Source organism: Orcinus orca, chromosome 16 (genome assembly GCF_937001465.1).
Source record: "Orcinus orca chromosome 16, mOrcOrc1.1, whole genome shotgun sequence".
Lineage (NCBI taxonomy): Eukaryota > Metazoa > Chordata > Mammalia > Artiodactyla > Delphinidae > Orcinus > Orcinus orca.
In genome coordinates this window covers 86,210,793-86,228,603 of record NC_064574.1, presented here as the reverse complement: position 1 = coordinate 86,228,603, position 17,811 = coordinate 86,210,793, and the positions used below count along the sequence as shown (strand labels likewise).

General features: G+C 60.1%; 1 protein-coding gene across 13 annotated transcripts in view; it reads right to left on the bottom strand.

Annotated features, from left to right (window-relative positions):
- Positions 1-11,996: 11,996 nt before the first annotated feature.
- Positions 11,997-17,811, bottom strand: part of IQCE (IQ motif containing E) — a 41,502-nt gene continuing 35,687 nt past the window's right edge. For 10 of the 13 annotated variants that reach the window (XM_049699660.1, XM_049699658.1, XM_049699662.1 and 7 more), the window contains 2 exons: positions 17,432-17,553; positions 16,582-17,156 (listed from right to left, as the gene is read on the bottom strand). In XM_049699660.1, coding sequence (XP_049555617.1) covers positions 16,760-17,156; positions 17,432-17,553 — 519 coding nt within the window. In that variant the 3' untranslated portion in view covers positions 16,582-16,759. Of the gene's footprint in view, positions 14,328-15,573; positions 15,688-16,581; positions 17,157-17,431; positions 17,554-17,811 lie in introns of those variants that run through there. The other 3 variants (XM_049699663.1, XM_049699665.1, XR_007472269.1) reach the window with 3 other exon arrangements.

Below are 17,811 nucleotides of genomic sequence, written 5' to 3'. Positions count from 1 at the left end.
GCCGCCTCCGCGCGCCCCCGCCCACCGCCCGCCGCCCGGCCCCCGCGCCGCCATTGGCCGGTCGCCCGCCGGCCCCGCCTCCCGCACCCCCCGCCCGGGCGCCCCGCCCCTCCCTGCTCCCGCCCTGCCATTGGCACGCTGGACGAGGCTCCGCCCACTAGGGCCCCTTCCCCAGGCCGAGGGGCGCCTGGCGGGGAAGTCGCTGACGACCCGCAATCCCGGCAGCGGGCTCTTCGTCCGCTGCACGTGGAGCTGCGCTTCACCCGGGCGCTCGCTCGTTGGTTGGACCATTGCACGTTCACTGAGCTTCTGCAGGGACTGCCTGGAGGGGCTGGGCTGGCTCCTCAGCAAGCAGCCGTGGCTCACACGCAGACTGCGGCGCCGGGTGAGGGACCCAGTGGCCTGTCTGTAAAATACGGATGATTTGGAGGCAAAGCCTGGCTTGGTGACCTAGAGCTGTGTGATCTTGGGCAAGTCACTTAACCTCTCTGTGCATCAATGTCCTCGTCTGTAAATAGGGAATACAATGACATTAAAACGCTCAGAGAATCAGAGTGTGACCCAGTCCCAGTAAGTGGCCGGGGTGAGGGGTGGGCGTAAACTCAGTTCCTAACGGTGCTTCCCTTTGGGGAAGGTTGGGTCTTATATCAAGACGTAGAAGAAAGACAGTGCCCTGTCCTGGCCTCCTTGAGCCTAGAAATTCAGGCAGCTGCCAGGGAGGGCTGAGTATGGACCTGGAAGCCACACAGCCACACTTCCTAATGGGGCGTCTTCATGCGTGTTACTGAGATGGGGAGCCCATGAACAGACAGAGGAGGCTGGAAACGCTCTAGGTGCTTGGCCCAGCACACCCCTCTCTGTGTACCCCAAGGGCAGTGGGTGCATCCTCTTGGCTGTGGCTCGTCACCACCTGGGGGCATCATTTCTGGCCCTCCTGCATTCTGAGAAACAGGTCTCCACACCTGGGGCGCTGCCGTCTGCCATGCTTGGGCTCAGCCAGCTCTGTGGCTGGGCTGGGTTCTTGCAGGCAGGGACAGCTCTGAGCAGTGGCTTCCCAAGAGGCCCGTCTGTCTGCTCACCTGACGGCCCTGACTTTCCCGTTTTCCTGTGATAAGTCTGGGAAGCCCCAATGGGCCTCCTGCAGACAGGCAAGCATGGGACAGGTGGGAAAAGAGCCCTTTGCAATGCTATGGTTTCTACTCTCTGATGAGTCACAGACACCACCCGGTTGGGGACTAAGAGCCCTGAGCTCCTTTCCACGTTACAAGAACCTTCACAAAATTGTGCGTTTTCCTCTGGTAGGGCCAGAAAACCAGACCCAAACATTATATGAAATGGTAACTTGGGTGTACGGGGTTGAATTATGTCCCCACAGAAAATATGTACGAGTCCCAACTCTTGGTGCCTCTGTCTGCGATCTTATTTGGAAATAGGGTCATCGCAGATGTGATCAAGGTACGTTGAAGTCATAGGAGATTATGGAGGGCCCTAATCCAATGACGGCGTCCTTATAAGAAAGGAATTTGAACATGCGTTGCAGAGATACAGAGACATGAAGAAAACACCGTATGAAGGCAGAGGCAGAGATGGGGGTGATGTGTCAAGAAGCCAAGGAACCCCAAGGACCTGCCACCAGGAGCTGGGAAAGAGGCCTGGAGCAGATCCTCCCTGACAGCCTCAGAAGGAACCAACACTGCTGACACCTTGATCTCAGACTTCAGCCTCCAGAACTGAGAGACAAGACACTTCTGTTGATTAAGCTGCCCAGCGTGTGGTCCTGTTATAGCAGCCACAGGAAACTCATACATCAGGCTGTTCAGAGCTTCCGGTCGGCAGGCATTCTGTGTCTCTGATTGCACAAAATGGCAAAGGAGCTTGTCACTGATTAATATTTGCAACGTGTTTGGTGGGTGAGACATTTTCCCACAGGGATCCATGGAGAAAAAATGATAAAGGAGGTCCAGGGTGGAGAAAAGGAGGGACTCACAACATGCAGTTTTGGAAGAGCACCGCCAAAGCCTCTACTGGTGGAGCCTGAGCCTGAAACCTACTGCTGCTTGAGGTCCAGTGTTGGTGAGAAAATCCCCGTGGAACTGAAAAGCCCCTGGAGAATTGTGCTTTCCTGTGGGCAAACAGGATCCAGGGGCCCTGGGGTCTGACGCTTGCAGCGGTGCGATCTCTGCCCCTCTACTCCTGTCCTTGATCTGCAAAACGGGGTTCCTGCGGCCAGGCACCCAGGAGGTCGAGGGTTAGAGAATGCCAGGTGGCAGGGGTAGGGCACAAGGAAGGCCTGCCGCCATCCTACGCCACCCTTCTTTTGCCTGGCACTCACGGGCTGGAGCTGCAGTGGTTCTTCCTGCCTGTCCTGGGTCCCCTGCAGCTGGAAACTGACTTTAGCCCCACTCTACGGATGGGGCAGCTGAAGCCCAGGTCCCACTCTTGCTCAGGTGGTACAAGAATCGCCACCCGGTCAGGGAGCCAGGATTCAGCCTCATGTTGTTGCCTGCAGACTCCATGACCTGAAATAGGGCTCCAGTGGCCGGAGATGCCGGAGAGGACTTGGTCTGTGGCGCTGGCCACTGACCAGCACGCCAAGGGACGTGCCTTCAATGACCTTGCAGTGTGACTCGGGGAGGCGGCCGCTGGAGAAACGGCTAATCTTCCCCCAGCTAAGGAAGCAGCCCAGGCAGCGATAAGGAGCCACAGCCTCCCATCGCCTCCACCACGGGGACCCGGAGCCGGGGAGCCCAGAAGGCCCAGCAGGGCCAGGCCTGCGCGGGCAGGAAGGCCCCACTGAGCCACCCTCAGTGCCCACACCCACGATCTCCTCCGGCCTCAGCCAGGTTCCCACATCCCAGAGTGGGTGGTGAGGGGGCTTTCGAGGCTCAGAAGTGAAGAAGCTTGCCCCCCATGGACACATTGAAGCGGCAGGCAGATGGACCTTGGTTTCCTTTATTTGAAATGGGACTAAAAATAGTCCCACCTCCTGGGGAGGTCACGCGGCCCAGGCTGTGTGTGGAAAGCCAGGCCGTATGACCCGCTCCCGGGGTGCACCATCTTTGGACACTGTTCTTTTCTTGCTCTCACCCAGGTCTTCTCAGCTCCAAAGCCCAGGTCTTTTCCTTTCTTTTCTTTTTAAATTAACTACCTCCTACTCCAAGTCACAGGGCCTCTGAGCCCCAGCCTTTTCACGGCTAAAATGGGTAGAGTCCTGCTTGGATCATAGCAACGAGAGCGTATGTGAAGTGACATGACACCGCAGCACTAACCCAAACGTCCATCAGCTGGTGAACGGATCGACAGAACGCAGCACCGTCACTCGGGAATATTATTCAGCCATAGAAAGCAATGGAGCGCTGACACCTGGTACAACACGGATGAACCTTGAAAACACTGCGCTCAGTGAAAGAAACCAGACACGGAGCCCCACAAGCTGTACGATGCCATCGACACGTCCAGAACAGGCGGGTCCACAGAGGCGGAAAATGGATGAGCTGTTGCCAGGCGCTGGGAGAGGGGAATGGGGGGACCGCTTAATGGGCGAGGGGCTTCTTCTCGGGGGGATGAAAAGGCTTGGAAATACGTAGTGAAGGTTGCACACCACTGTGAACAAAGTTAATGCCACCGAATTGTACACGTTGAAATGGTTATGCACGTTTTGTCACAGGTACAAATGATTACATGTGCAAGGGCCTCACTCAGCATCTCCCTGACCACCTTCCTTCTTCTTTCCTCCCTCCCTCCCCCCTCCCTTCCCCCCCCTTCCCTCCTCTGAAGTAGAGTCTGTGAGTGAAGGACAGGGATGAAAAAGTCTGCAAGGAGAGAGCACTGAGGACTGAGCTGCTTGGAAGCATCTGGTAGAAGCATCTGGAACAAAGGAGGAGGCAAGCCAGGCCAGGACCTCCCCAGGGTCTGTTCTCCAGGCCAGGAAGGTGGCTGGGTTGAGGCTCTTGAATGGTTTGTCCCAAGACCTGTAGGCGCTGGGAGAAAGGCCAGGCAAGGGATGGGTGCCAGACCCTGGGGCGGAAGGCAGAACAATGGAACCCCCTGCATTTGGACCCTGGCCAGCGAGATTCACATTTTCCATGGAGATAGAGCTCGTGAGAACCGGCAGGGAAAAGGGAGAGCCGGATGCCGGCTTTCCCCAGCTCCCGCTGAGACGCACAGCCAGCCTAGCGCCTGGTCCCCACAGACACCTGGCCGCAGAAAAGCCACAGGAGCGCTGCTTTCAAGCTGGCCGTGGTGGAATTGCCCCGTGGCTTTGGAGGCTGGGAGAGATGCCAGCCAGCGTGGTCCCTGAGCAGGCCACGGGAGCCAGCCCAACAGACCCAGCCAGAATGGTGTGCACACCCCTGGCATCACCTATCCAGCTGCCTCGCTTACCCAGAGAGCGCCCCCCCACCCCGGGAACCAGGAAATCAGTAGGGATGGCCTCTGACCCGCCAAGGATGCTGTGCCGGGTACCAGCACGCACCCGTGGTCTCTCTCAGAGCCTCCTGACTCTTACTTCACACTCAGTACTGACAAAGCTGGTCCCTGCGTCCCAAGCCCAAGGCAGATCCCAAGCAGCGCCCCAGAGGAGGTAGCCCCAAAGTTACATGAAGGGAGACTGGCACCGGAGGAAAAGGGGTCGCAGAGACGCCCTCCCCGGGTGGGTCCCCCATCCCTGCCCACCCACCCCGCCCAACCTGGCATCTGTGATGAGCATTGTGCCAAGCTGTGGGACCTGGGCTCATCTCAGGTTTTGCCACCAACCGTGAGCCCTGTGGGGACCTATGTCGCCCTCAGGGGCCTCAGTGCTCACCAAGCCCAGCTTCCCCATCTTACAGCAGGGGAGGCTCAGGCTCCAACCCACAGCCTTGACTCGCGAAGAGAGTCAGGAGGCCGTCTTACTCGAGGGGAGAGGGTGAGTGTGCGTGCACCCCGACATTTGCACGGACACCTTTCGTGCCCAGAGTCTCACTTAATTCTTGCGCGAGGTGGACGACCGCAGCCCCTGTTTTAAGAGAAGGAAACAGAGGCTCAGAGAATTGGGTGCAGAGACAAGATGGACACCCCTGTCTTCTCTTATTTCTGGTTTAACTCTCTCCCCAGTGCAACCCGCGGAGTGATGTATTTTTAAAAGGCCGATGTGTTGGTTAGCTACTGCTGCATAATGAGCCGCCTCAAACCTTGGTGGTTTCAAGCAACCACCACGGTGTGTGTTGGCAGCTCCGGGGGTCAGCAGCTTGGGCCCAGCTGGGGGGTTCTTATTCTGTCACCCCGAGTCATACATGCACCTGCAGCCATGTGGCAGCTCCAGCGGGGCTGGGTGGTCTCAGCCAGCCTCGTTCATGGCTGGGGGTTGGCGCTGACTCAACGGACCACGTGGCTCCAGCCAGCCACCTCGGGCTTCTTCAGCCGGCCTCTCAGGGAGGCCAGAGAGGGCAAGCCAGAGGCTCGTGTCCCCTTTAACAATGCTCCGTCGGCCAAAGCCAGTCACAGCCAAGCCCAGGGATAAGGGGCAGTCAGAGCAGAACAAGGCAGGACGGAGCGGGGTGTGGACACGGGGCAGCCAGGACAGAACAAGGCGGGACAGAGCGGGGTGTGGACACGGGGCCATGGCTGTGACCGTCGCGATTCAGTGGACTCCCCAAATGGGGAAAGGTTTCTTCCAGCCGTGGTGCTCTGGGGGATGTTCTCTGGTCAGCCAGTAAGTTCCCTTCCACCCTGGTGGGCTCGGGGAAGGGGGCTGGGTGTGGGCAGCTGGGAGAGGAGGGTCCTGGAGGCTGAGGTGCGTATGGGCTCCTCCTGGCAGCCTCACGAACCTCCACTCCATCTCCAGGAGCAGTGGGTCTCTGGCCCTCCGTGGGCTGGGGTCCGTGCCGGTGACCAAGGCTAGCTGGGAAGGGTAGACCGAGCATTGCACTGCTCCTGTGCTTGGGGAGAGGCGATGCCTTTCCGGGACTTTGGAAGCAGCCCAGCAGAGCCAGGAGGAATTGGGGTCCCCCCATCCCACCCCACGCCTCGGGCCGTGGGAGGGACAGACGCACACTTCCCTCTCCGGAGCCCCTCCACCCCCACCCCCGCCAGCTGCTCCCAGGTTTGGGCTGCCTGGTGACATTGTTTCCCCTCCAAGAGCGGAGACCCTTCCACCGGGCAGCCTTCCAAGCCTCGGTCTCCGCGTCTGCAAAAGGAGGACAGTTCTACCTCCCTGCCCGGCGGTCCCAGGGTCATGCTGGAAAGGGGGTGCTCACAGCTGTAGCCCAGCTTCCTTCCTTCACTGTCACCTGTCCCCCAGTGACCAGCTCAAGTCACTCACCCCACAGCCGGGAAGTCTTTGCCTTGCCTGCTAGAGGCCGGCCACTGGCTCCCATGTGGGGGACACTGGGTCCCCAGATTCAAAGCCGGGCCTGGACAGACGTTCTTCGCATGCGGGGAGGCCTGTTTCACTGTCAGGGTGGGGTCCGGGGAGTCAGGGTGAGCCAGGGTTGCGTCTCCTGGGGAACCCGGAGGCCTCCCCCTCCCCAGAGAGATGCGATCCCTGCCTGGACTCTGAAAAGGAAGCCCCTCGTCCAGGCCACCAGGAGCTCGGATGGGAAGGGCTGTGCCCTTGGTCCTGAGCTTCTCCCCTCCACCTGGGTCTCTGGGAAGGAATCTGACCTACTGGCCTCTCCCTGGCTCCCAGGGCCTCAGAACCAGGTGCAAAGGCACCCACATCTGCCCCTGCTGCCCCACTCTGCCCCGTCTCTCCTGGAGGTGCAGGGTGGGCGGCGGTCAGGTGAGAAGCAAGGCAGAGGCTTCCAGAAGCAAAGCCATGGTGACGACCCATCACAGCTGGGCCCTAAGAGATGCTCCACACGTGTTTCCGGAACAGACACCATCGTGGTCTTAGAGGGCAACGCTGGCCGGCATAGGCCCACCCAGGCCACCCAGAGACACGGCCATCGTCACTCCCTTTTTACGGATGGCTAACAGGCTCACCCCAGGTCACCAGCCAGGATGGTTTGGACCCTCAGCCCGGATTCTTCTGCCTGTGGACCCAGGGACCCTTTCCTCCGCAGACGTCCCAGCTGGGTCTGCAGCGTGGGCGTGGGGCTTGGGGGCAGCAGGAGGTCCCAGCAGGCTCACCCCCTCGTCTGCCCAAGGCTGAGGCCCAGCTCTGGGGGCGCACTCTGCTATGCGGACGCCTCCACCTTCCTCCCCACTGAGGACCCCAGAGGAGGGATGGCTGGAAACGTGCTCCCCATCCGAGCCTGCTCCCCCTCCGGGGGCCGGGGCTGGCCTGAGTGCTCTCCTCTTTGGGTGGGTGGCGGGGAGGGGGCTGGCTTCACTGGGCTCCGCTGGGCCCTGGGTGGGGGGGGCACAGGCGGCATTCACAGGGTTCCTCACCAGCCCTTGGGCCATTGTGCTGCCCTCCCGGCTGCCAGCCATCCTTCCACCTTCTGAAATGCAAATCCGACTCCGTCATTCTCCTGCCAGCAGCCCTTCCCTGTTCCCACGGCTCCGGGGGTGAAGGCCAAACGCCTCAGCAGAATGTGCAACGCGCCCCCCCCCCCCCCGCTTCCCTCCTGCGCTCCGTGGCCCCCGGGCCCCAGCTGCCCCGGTGCCGTTTCCGGCTCTGGGGGGGAGGTGGCGGCTGCTGGTTCCCTCGCAGGAAGAGCCGCCTCCCCACGGGCTCAGCCTCAGCCCCTCGTTCCTTCTTCTGGGCGAGTGGGGGGAACAGCCTGTTCCTGACCCTGTGGCCACTGCCCCCTGCACACCATGCCCCTGGGCCTCTCCCGCGTGGGCCCTCGCCACCCTGGTGAGGGGCGCTCGGCCAGACTTCTGCCCACTGGGGGCCCAGCACCTGGGCAGGTGGGTATTGGGCAGGGAAGGAATTTCCTCCAGGCCCACAGAGCTCAGCCTAGCTGAGAGACAGACTCGCAAGCAGATGAAATACCCCTTGATGCTGTGCGCACAGTGCCTTCCTCCCTCGGTGCCCGGCACGCGGCAGACGTGCAGGAAATCTCAAAGCACACGGAATGAACTCGCGTTGTGAGAACACAGAGAAAGGAGGGGCTGACTGCAAAGAGCTTCTCAGCAGCGGGGCCGTGTGGGCTGGCTCGGTGGAAAGGACATTCCTGGCTGGGAAACAGCTCGTGCAAGGGGCCAGCTGGAGGTGGGGAAGGGCCTCGTGTTTCTTAAAAGGCCGGGGGATGGGGGCCGAGCTGGGTAATGGAGGGAATGCAGGATGCCCCATGGAATCTAAGTGAATCTGTTGAGCAAGGGGAGAAGGTGTGTGTTTACGGAGGTGGGGAGGAGGACCCAAGGGCCTGACGCTGAGGGAGACGAGGAACAGGGAGGAGAGTGCTGGCCATCCCACTGGATCTATCCTTCTCTTCTTCCCTAGTAACAGGCCCTCTCACTTTTATTGAGCATATTGCCATCTAGAATAAAAGACAACATTTCCAGGCTCCTTTGTAGCTGGATGTGCAACTATGTTCTGACCAACAGGATATGAGTGATGTCCTCAAGTGAGGGGATGCCCCTTTCTTCCTTCCTTCCTGCTTGCTGGAATGCATGTGTTGTGGCTGGAGCTCAAGCAGCCACTTTGGACCGTGAGGCCTTGTGTTCAGGAGAGGGGAGCAACAACAAGAGCACAGGTCTTTGAAAATCACGCAGCTGCCGTATTTTACCGGTACTGCTTTCCTTGGGGCTTTGGAAACTTCTAACGTGTTTGGGTTACTGTCATTTGGGGTGTTATACTCCAGCCCGACCTAAGTCTAACAAATGGAAGGATGGCTCGGATTCTGAAGAATCCACTGAGACAGAATGCACAGAGCTTGGCTGCTAATTTGATGGGGGGGCAGGGGAATGAGAAGGGAGAGTCAAGCCTCCCTCTGAGATCCTATCTTGGGAGGCCGGTAGAATCCTTCACTCAACATGCATTAAGCACTTTTTTGTGTGCTGGGTACTGTGTTTGCTGTGCGAGTATACCGGTGGATCCCATGACCACTGTCTTCACGAATCTCTTGGTCCCGTGGGGGACAGAGGATACAACGGAAGAGCACCGATGGAGGGAGGTAAGCACCTCACCCGAGAGCTGCTGGGCCCCTCATTTATCCATTCTGCACAGTTATCGAGCACCTACTGTGTACCACACACTGTGTTAGGCCTTGAGAGCAGCAATGAGCGTCACAAACTCAGTGTGGAGTTTACCTTAGAGAGTCTGATAGGGGAGTCAGACAACAATCAAATAATCTTGGCTTTACACAGAGAAGCAGAGCTCTGCTGAGTGAATCCCTGCCGAGCGATTATGCCAGGGGCCGCAGGAGGCCCTGGGGGGATTCGTGATGCACCAGCCACATCTGGGCTGGGCATCTCCAGGGGGCAAGGGCTGCTGGCTCTCGTAGGGCAAGGCACCGTCCCCGGCACGTCCACCACCTTCCTGCCCCCTAACCCCAGGCAGCAGTGGACAGCAGATGGGGCCTGGCCAGAGGGAGTCTGCGCCGACTGGCCATGGGGGCGTGGCTATTCAGGGGAGGCTGAGGTGGTGGTTTGGGCTGTGGTGGGCAGGGATGGACATGGAGAGGAGTGGACAGACGTGAGCCGTACTTGGGAGGTCGTCGATAGGATTTTTTGTTGAAGGACTGGAGGTGGTGGCGAGGGGGTCACGGATGACACTCCCCACCCAGGTGTCCGGCCTGTGCACACGTTGTTGGGGTGGGTGAGGAGGCCTGCGGGTGAGCCTGCTTGGGAGGGGAGAATTGTGTCGTTTAAAACACCTTTTTTTAATTGGGGTAAAATACATATAACAAAAAATTCTCATTTAACCATTTTAGAGTGTCCAGTTCAGGGGTGTTAGGCACATTCACATTGTTGTGCAACTATCACCACCATCGTCTGCAGAACTTTTCCATCTTCCCAACCGAGGCTCTGCCCCCATTGCACGCTCCCCCGCCCCCGGCCCCGGCCCCACCCCCTACTTCCTGTGTCTGTGGGCCTGGCTGCCCGGGGCCTCGTGGAAGTGGGACTTCCCCGGCCCCGGCCCCACCCCCTACTTCCTGTGTCTGTGAGCCTGGCTGCCCGGGGCCTCGTAGGGCTGGGACCGCACAGCGTCTGTCCTTCTGCATCTGGCTTATTTCACTGAGCGTCCTGCCCTCGAGGTTCCGGCTCCGACACCTGAGAGGCTGTGATCCCCTGGGGTGGGACCGCTGGCCAGGGGCAGGTTAGGGGGCAAAGGTAACTCAGAGCCGGGCTAGGCCGAGTTTGAGGCACCTGAGGCACACGTGTGCAGACGTTCACGTCGACATTTCGGGTCTGGGTGGGATCTGGTTGGGGTCAGAGCCTTGGGGACGCCCACGTCTAAGAGACCGTAGGGGAAGGGCTGGTACAGGCCGGGAGAAAAACCATGTCGACGGGGAGGGTGTGGGGAAGGGGCCACTGCATCCCCAGCTGCAGAGAGAGCGGCCGTCACAGAGCTGAGCGGGGTGGGGTGCGGGGGGGCCCTGTGAGACCGGCTGACAGTGGATGAGGCTCCTACTAGCAGGGACAGCGGCTTTCCGCCGCTTCCGTGAGCTGCGCCCATGGCCCACCTACCCCCAGGCTTCCCGGCTTTCACTCCCTCAAAGTCGGGCCGGAGGGGAGGGCTGAGGGGCTGCCTGAATGGCCGCCCCGGGGAGCTTTGGCACACATGGGGCCCTCTGCTTTGAATCCCAGCCTGTTCTGGGCTTCATTAACGAATAGCTCAGGGGCACCCCCTCTCCCTGTTCAGAAAGGACACAGCACCATGGAAACGTCCCCCAGATTCCCCAAGCAGGCACTGCCTAACGGGGCCACCTTCTGGGTTGTCGCTGCCCGGCAGGGCTCCCAGGATAACGGAAGGCGATGGCCAAAGGCCATTGGTTGGCGTCCAAGCAAAGAAACACGGACCCGTTCCTCCTCCCAACGTTCATGCTCTGACCCCAACAGCAGCTAAGAGAAACCAGGGATTTGCATTCTGACATCTTCCCCCCTTAGCCTGCGATTTTGAGGAACCTCATGTTTAGAATCATCTTGGCGGAGGCCTGGGGGGTCACTCTCGGCTACCAGCCTTTAAGGAGGCTCACGTGCAGACCAAGCTGGGCTCCACCTCTGAAGTGAAGAGAGCTGCCAACAGCAAGGAAGGCCAGTGGCACGAGTGGGGAGAGGGATCCCACGTGTTTGTGCACAAGTACGTGTCCACACGTTTACACCTTCCTGCCGGCTCTCCTCCTGCTGGGTGAAGGCCCGAGGGGGGACAGTCCTCCATTCTCCTCTCACCAGCTCCAGCTGAGACCCCCACCCCTCCCCCCTTGAGGCTGCCTCTCTGCTGCCAGGCCCCAGCCTCACGGGAGAGTAGGTGGCAGCAGGCTTGTGGCCGGGCTAAGGGATTGATGAACCCTGCTCTCCTCTGTCTCAACCTCTTCAAGGGCCAACCAGCACCTCTGAAAGTGCCAAGTCTTCCAAGTGACCCATTTGCCCGTGACAAGACACACGGTGACCCGCTCGGGCCGGTGCTGGAGCCAACAGACCAGTCCCTGTAGGGGCGTCAGACAGATTCGAGGGCCCAGCAAGCAGCCACCTGCAAACAAAGCCACAGGTGCACCTCGTGCTGCGATTTTCCAACAAAATATTGGAAAACCATTATTTTTTCCAGAAGTCAACTATTTTGGGCTCATTCACGTCCGTCTGAGTCCCCAGCAAATGATTCCTTCCCTGCTCCTAAAACAAAAACTAGAATTGGGGGAAATACTCCCTCATTTTCACTTCTTGATGCTCAAGTCCTCACTGATGAACAAGGAAGAGAAATGCAAAGACAGATGCACGAGTTCCCGCACGGCGGGGAGCTGGCTGTGGGACCCTGCCCTCCGGCCGGCTCTGCGCTCCCCGGGCTGTGCTGTGAGCAAAGCAAAAGCCAGGAGCCCAGAAGCACGGGGTTTGTGCAGCATGAGCTACGGCAGTGGCACACCCAGAGGTCATGAAAGGTCACGGGTTTATAGGGCAATCAAGGCAGAGATCCTGCAAAACAGCTTTTATTTACAAAGGCCAACGATGAGTAGCACAGAGGGAAAAGCTTATGCCTTCCGAGAGACTTGCGTACAAATTACGCGTAGGTCAGAGTGTTCCTAAATACAGAGGTCAAAGACCAGCGAGTCCACCACTTCCTCCTGGAGCCACCTGGTGGCTTCACATTTCAACTCCCAGATGTGGCTTCTCTCGCTTCAAAGGATGCGTACCCGGCGTGATCAGCTGCTAACAGGCCCTTGGGAGCTCGGGGAGGTCCTCACCTGGAGCAGCTGCCGGCCGGCCCCGGGCAGGTCTGAGTGTCCACTCTCCAGTGCTCAGAATTTCTGAGCCACACGAGAGCAAACATTGCTTCCAAAACCACAGCAGGGGTTTGAATTGGCTTAGACGGCTTCTCGTGGAATTTAAATTCTATTCAGCTCTTGAAGGTGAACGGGGCTTTCCGCACAGGGTATTTATTACTTAAAAACGAAGCAAAGCTCTGCAGCTCTCACGCTGGTTGCTCTGAGCTAGGTGGCCGTCCTTTTCCTAATGCCATCGGTCTTTTTGCTGGGACGAGGGTTCTGGTCTGTCTGCAGGGCGGCCGGGCCCGTCCAGAGGGGCAGCAGAGAGGCAGGCAAACAGAAGGCAGGCCCTGTAGGCCCCAGGCCCGTCCCGCCCCGCACTGTGCTGCTCCGGCAGCCCTAGAACCCCAGCCCCGAGCCGTGGGCCCCGCAAGCACGCTGGGCACCTGGCATTCTCCAGGGAACAGATCCACACAGCGTCAGAGGGTCACAGCCTTGAGTTAAGTCATTTACTGAGGTGGCTTCAAGGCTGCTTACTTTTACTAGATCAACATCGCTGGGCCCAAGGAGCACAGGCAGACGAATGTACGTATCTGCAATTCTCAGGAGCATTTTCTTGGAAAACTCAGGTCCCGGGGCTGAGCTTGCACATCCCAGCTCTGCCGACGGCCAGCCCGCTGCACACACGGCCTTTTCCTCCAGGACCAGGCGAGGACGTCCCGACAGTGACCCATCCGTCATAGGTCTCCAGAGCCCTGGGCTCCTGAGAGCAAGGAGTAATGCAGAAATGCCCGTTTTTGAATGGGGTGGGGGGGAGAATGACCCCCTGGGGACCTGCAGGCCGCGGGCATCGCCTTCATCACCCTCTGGGTGCCTGACTGGTGGACTGGCTCCTACAGGCCTTTAGCTGAGCCGGCACCCAGAGGAGGAACGGACCCAGTGGATGAAACAAGGCAAAGGTCGGCAGTGAGTTCACCCGAGTTAGCCATCAGTCCAGCGGGGGAAACAGAAGAAAAAACGGACTTGGAAACTCACAGGCCGAGTAAAGAAAACATGACACAAGCCTGGCCCCCTGGCTGAACTTTTTTCAACCCACTGTATGACCGGCACCTGAGCGGTGAAAGGGGCTGGCGGGTCCCCCGCCTGACTCCGGGTGGCCGGGGCTGGGAGATCCCTCCGCCTCTCTCACGGGACAGGGCAACACAGATCCTCCTGGCGACACGCCTCGCCCGTGCTGGAGCCGGGAGCCTCTGACCGCTGTGAGGAGGGCCCCGGAGTTTCTGAAAGAAGGAAAAGTCTGAGCCGGAGCCCCTGAGGTGCAACACGGGAAGGGCTGCCGCACCGTCGGGGCGCTGGGGGTCCCGCTGGCGACGGGGAGGCGGAGGGGTGGCCCGGGACTAAGCTCTCCCTGGTGCGCAGGGCCCTCCGTTCGGGCTGAGAGCGAGAGTTCTTGCATCAGCTCTCCCAAGGCGCGTTGCCTGTCCTGGAGCTGGTGGCCGAGTGGCGTCAGCGCCGATGAAGCAGCCCTTGCCTGCACGGCCGCAGGTGGCCAGAGGTGCCCCGAGAGGACGTGTCTCGGCCGGGCCCCCTGCTGCCCCCCAGCCCGGGCAGGTGTGTCTGTCCGGCATGAAGACCACCGGGGGTAGGGGGGACGCGGGCCTGCAGCCAGGGCTGCAGAACGTAGGCGACCCCTTCCCAGAGATAAAATAAAGAGAGGCATTCGGGGTTCCCTCAACAAACAAACGGGCAAAACGGAAGAGAAAAACCGGGGACGGAGGTGAGGTGTCAGTAGGTACTGTTCTCCTCCCCACAAGATAAATTCCTTTCCGGTCTGAGTGCTTCTGTCCTCTGAACCTAACCTTGCCCGGACAGGGCATCGCCACGTGCCGGGCGACCCGACCGCAGGGGCCTAGGGCGGGGAGGCGATTTTCTTCGTGGGCACAGGCGGAGCTAAGACGATCTCGTCGGAGTCATCGGAGTTCACGTCCTCCGCGGGCGGAGTCGCGGCGCGCTGCGGCCCCGAGGGAGGGGGCTCCGCTGCAACAGAGAAGGGCCGGCGGTCACAGCCACGCTCAGCGCCGCCGGGGGCGGACACGCGAGGGACGGCGGGGCAGGCCTGACGGACGCCACGCCACGCCACGCGGCCACCCTCGTTAGCGCCTACTCGCACCCTCTGCGCTCAGCTCCCAAGCGTCGGCCAGTCTCCCCAAAGCAAAACAGCCGCGAAAGGTGAAGGCTGGCGGCACGGGGGAGGCTCAAGGCGGCGGCGGGGATTCTCTGCACGGCGCCCTCACGGTAGCGTGCGTCCGGGAGTCTGCGGCCCGGGAGGCCGGCTGTGACTCGTGGGCAGATGCAGCCGGTGGCCCCCGGCTTCCTTGGGAGGACACGCCCCCCGCAGGAGGAGGGGGCGGGCTAGGCCAGGCCAACACCCAGGGACCACCCGCGAGCACTCGCTCCTTTCTTCACGCACATCTAAACTCTTCATCGTAATCGACCCTAGGTTGGAATGCGCCTGCCGACCACCCTGCAGACCCCCTGCGCCCTCAGTGGCCACCTGGATGGGATGTGAGGAAGGGGCAGTTTCCCCTGGGGCCTGGGGCCCGTGCTCCCAGCCCCAGAAGACGGCCTCTGCTCTGACTGCTTCACAGAGTAAAGTGCCAATAAAAAAGGAACCAATCCCTGACTTGAGATAAAAGAAGGAAGGAAATCACCACCCCGCGTGCCGCGGATACTGTAACTGTGTCAGCTTTTTTTCTGTAACTGTCAAGAAGGCTATGAGAGTGGAAAAACTTATGAAATTAAAAACAGCAGTTTTCAAGGTTAGCTTCAGTTTTTCTTTCCCTTTAAAAACACTTTCACAATCAGATCAAACAAGGGCTCCATGTGCAGTTTTCACAGAGACCGTTTCCTCGTGTAAACAAGGGCCCGAATGAGGCCGGCGGTGGCACTTTTCAGGCAGGAGGATGAGCTGCCGCTTTGAAAGGACACGCATTTAATAAGAGGAGAAAAGGGCGGCATACACAGGCCCTTTAGCCCTGATCGAGGAATCTAAAGGTCGCCAAACGTAGGGTCTGGTGAAATCAGACTGAAACTGGTTTTGGGAGAATAATATGCAGCCTTTGGGGAGCTTTACAGACGGAGGTTTTGGACAGAACCTCAAAGTTCAAAGTTCGCTCTGACAAAGCCAGACAAGATTACCGAAGAGGACAGAGTACGATTTTTCACACGTGGCGGTTTCCAGGTCAGGCAAGCCCCGGAAGGGCCCCCGCGACCCGACACTCACCAGAGCAGGGCGGCGGGGCTGCCGGTGCCCCTGGCCCCCATGGCCTCGGCGCTCCGTCCCCAGGAGCCGGAGCCTCCGCGGTCTCCCCGCTGCTCCCCTCGCTGTCTTCCTGCCCTGAAACGACAGGCACGTGGGAGGCTCCCATCCTCACAGGCTCGTCGCACCCACCCATCTTCCTAGGCGCACGCTTCTGTTCAGAAAAACTGCTCCTTTTACAGTTCTCCCTCGTTACGAAGCACCACGCCCTTCCTGCACCTGCCCTTCTCCGACTGCGCCTCTGCGACCTCAGAACTCAGCCTGCGCGCCACGCTCGCAAACGAGACTCAAGACTATGCTGTGTCTAGTGACAGTCCCCGACCTCACGCCGCCACCTCTGTGCCCCCTCTGGCGCACAGAGATGGTCCGAGCAAGTGTCCCGGTTACAGTCTGAGGGAGGAGGACCTGAAGTACAGGCAGAATCATACATTTGGGGACTGAAAGCGACTCGCAAGGGGCCCTGCCCAACCCTCGGGCTCTCGCACAGGAGGAGTGAGGCCCGGGGAGGACCCCGAGTCTGGAGTGGGGCAGAGCTGGGACCGGGCCTCACCATGCGCTGTGTGCCCCTGCCAGTCCAGGGATTTCTCCACTGACTGTTATTGGATCTTAATGAAGCAGAAGAGGAAATACAAGCGAAGTTTTACTTAAGACCAACAGGAAAAACATTGGCCCAAAGGAGGGACACTGCGTTGCTCTAGTTAGAGCTGAGAATAAAAATCAAAACCACGAAGCTCCAGTGGCGTGGCCTGCGGTCACCGACCCCGGAACCGGCCAGCCTGTCGGGCTCCGGGAAGTCGCTTGGGGCCGGCTCTTTCCCCTACGACCCAAGGGACAGGGGACGGAGCTGTGACAGGAAGGTGTGGCCGAGGCGGTACCCAGCTCGCAGGTGGCCGCGGGACAAGCCCCCTGACACGACTTTACACGTCCCAGCTTCCGGGACGGTGGCAGTTCTTCTGGTTGAAACCTCAGAAGGCCAGCTGCCCCTCGCGTGAAATCCAAAATGAAATGCAATTACCAGGAGAGGCTGCAGGGAAGGGCGGACAGGAGGGTGCACTGTGTGGGGCCCAAGCAGGTCTGTCGGGAAACGCTGCAGGGGCAGCTCTTGGACCAGCAGCACTGGGAGAGAGAGAGAGACTAGCTGATTCTGACTTTAGGGAAGGCCAGCGTCGTGCAAGGCTGACGGGCCCAGGTCCTGAGACATCGTGCGAGGCCGACGGGCCCAGGTCCTGAGACATCGTGCGAGGCCGACGGGCCCAGGTCCTGAGACAGGCGGGCTGTGAGGGGCCTCGGGCGTGTCCCCTGCACCCCCGGCCGTGGCTGGCTGCACCAGGGACGGGCCCCAACCCGAGCTCGGCCCCTGGCCCGCTGTAAGTCCCACTCTTTGCCCGAGGTGACTCATACAGGGTTCTGAGCCGTTGCAGCCGGGACAGTCCTGACCAAGCCCCGGCGGATCCGGCAGGCACGGCGCCACTGACAAGAATGTGTTGCTGCAGCAAGGCTTCTGACGACACCCACGTCTTCCTGAACACGGGTCACGCCACGGTGTCCTTCAGGAAGGGCCAGGGCATCGGCACAGGCCGACAGGCAGTCTGCAAACCGAGGGCTCCCCGAACCCCACGCCATCTAACCCCTCCCATCTGTTTTCTCCCAGCAGGAGGAAACGGTCCTAGAAAGGCTCCTTTCCGAGGACTGGAGCCTGTGGCCCACCTCACCCGGTGGGTGGGTGTAGCTTATGCTCTGGTGACACACCCTGTGCCCTTCTGGCTGGGCAGCCCCCGCAGGTGTCCGGCACTGCCCCGCGATACAGAACAGGTGGACTTACCTGTGCCTGGCCCGTGCCAGGTGTGCCCGGAAGGCAGACTGGATGATGGTGACGGCCTCCTCTTGCCACGGGTCCCCCTCGGCCTGGACGACGGGGCTCGGGACGCGGGGCTCGGGCGAGTCCTGGGGCAGCGACGGTGGGGAAGAGAAGCGCGTGAGCCCCCGCCACCTCCTGCGCGCGGACCCTCGGCGCCGGGTTAGGAGCGCGGTTCCGACTCGGGTGCTGCCTCGTTACTGTTTCATCAGCAGTTTCCTGACTGCAGGTTACTTGGACTCAGAGATTCTTAGAATCGGTGTCTGGGGGTTTTCCCAGGGGAGGGACTCCTATCTTTGCTGTAGTTTAAGCCTCTGTCTTGACCCCAAGATGGACACGGTACTCGA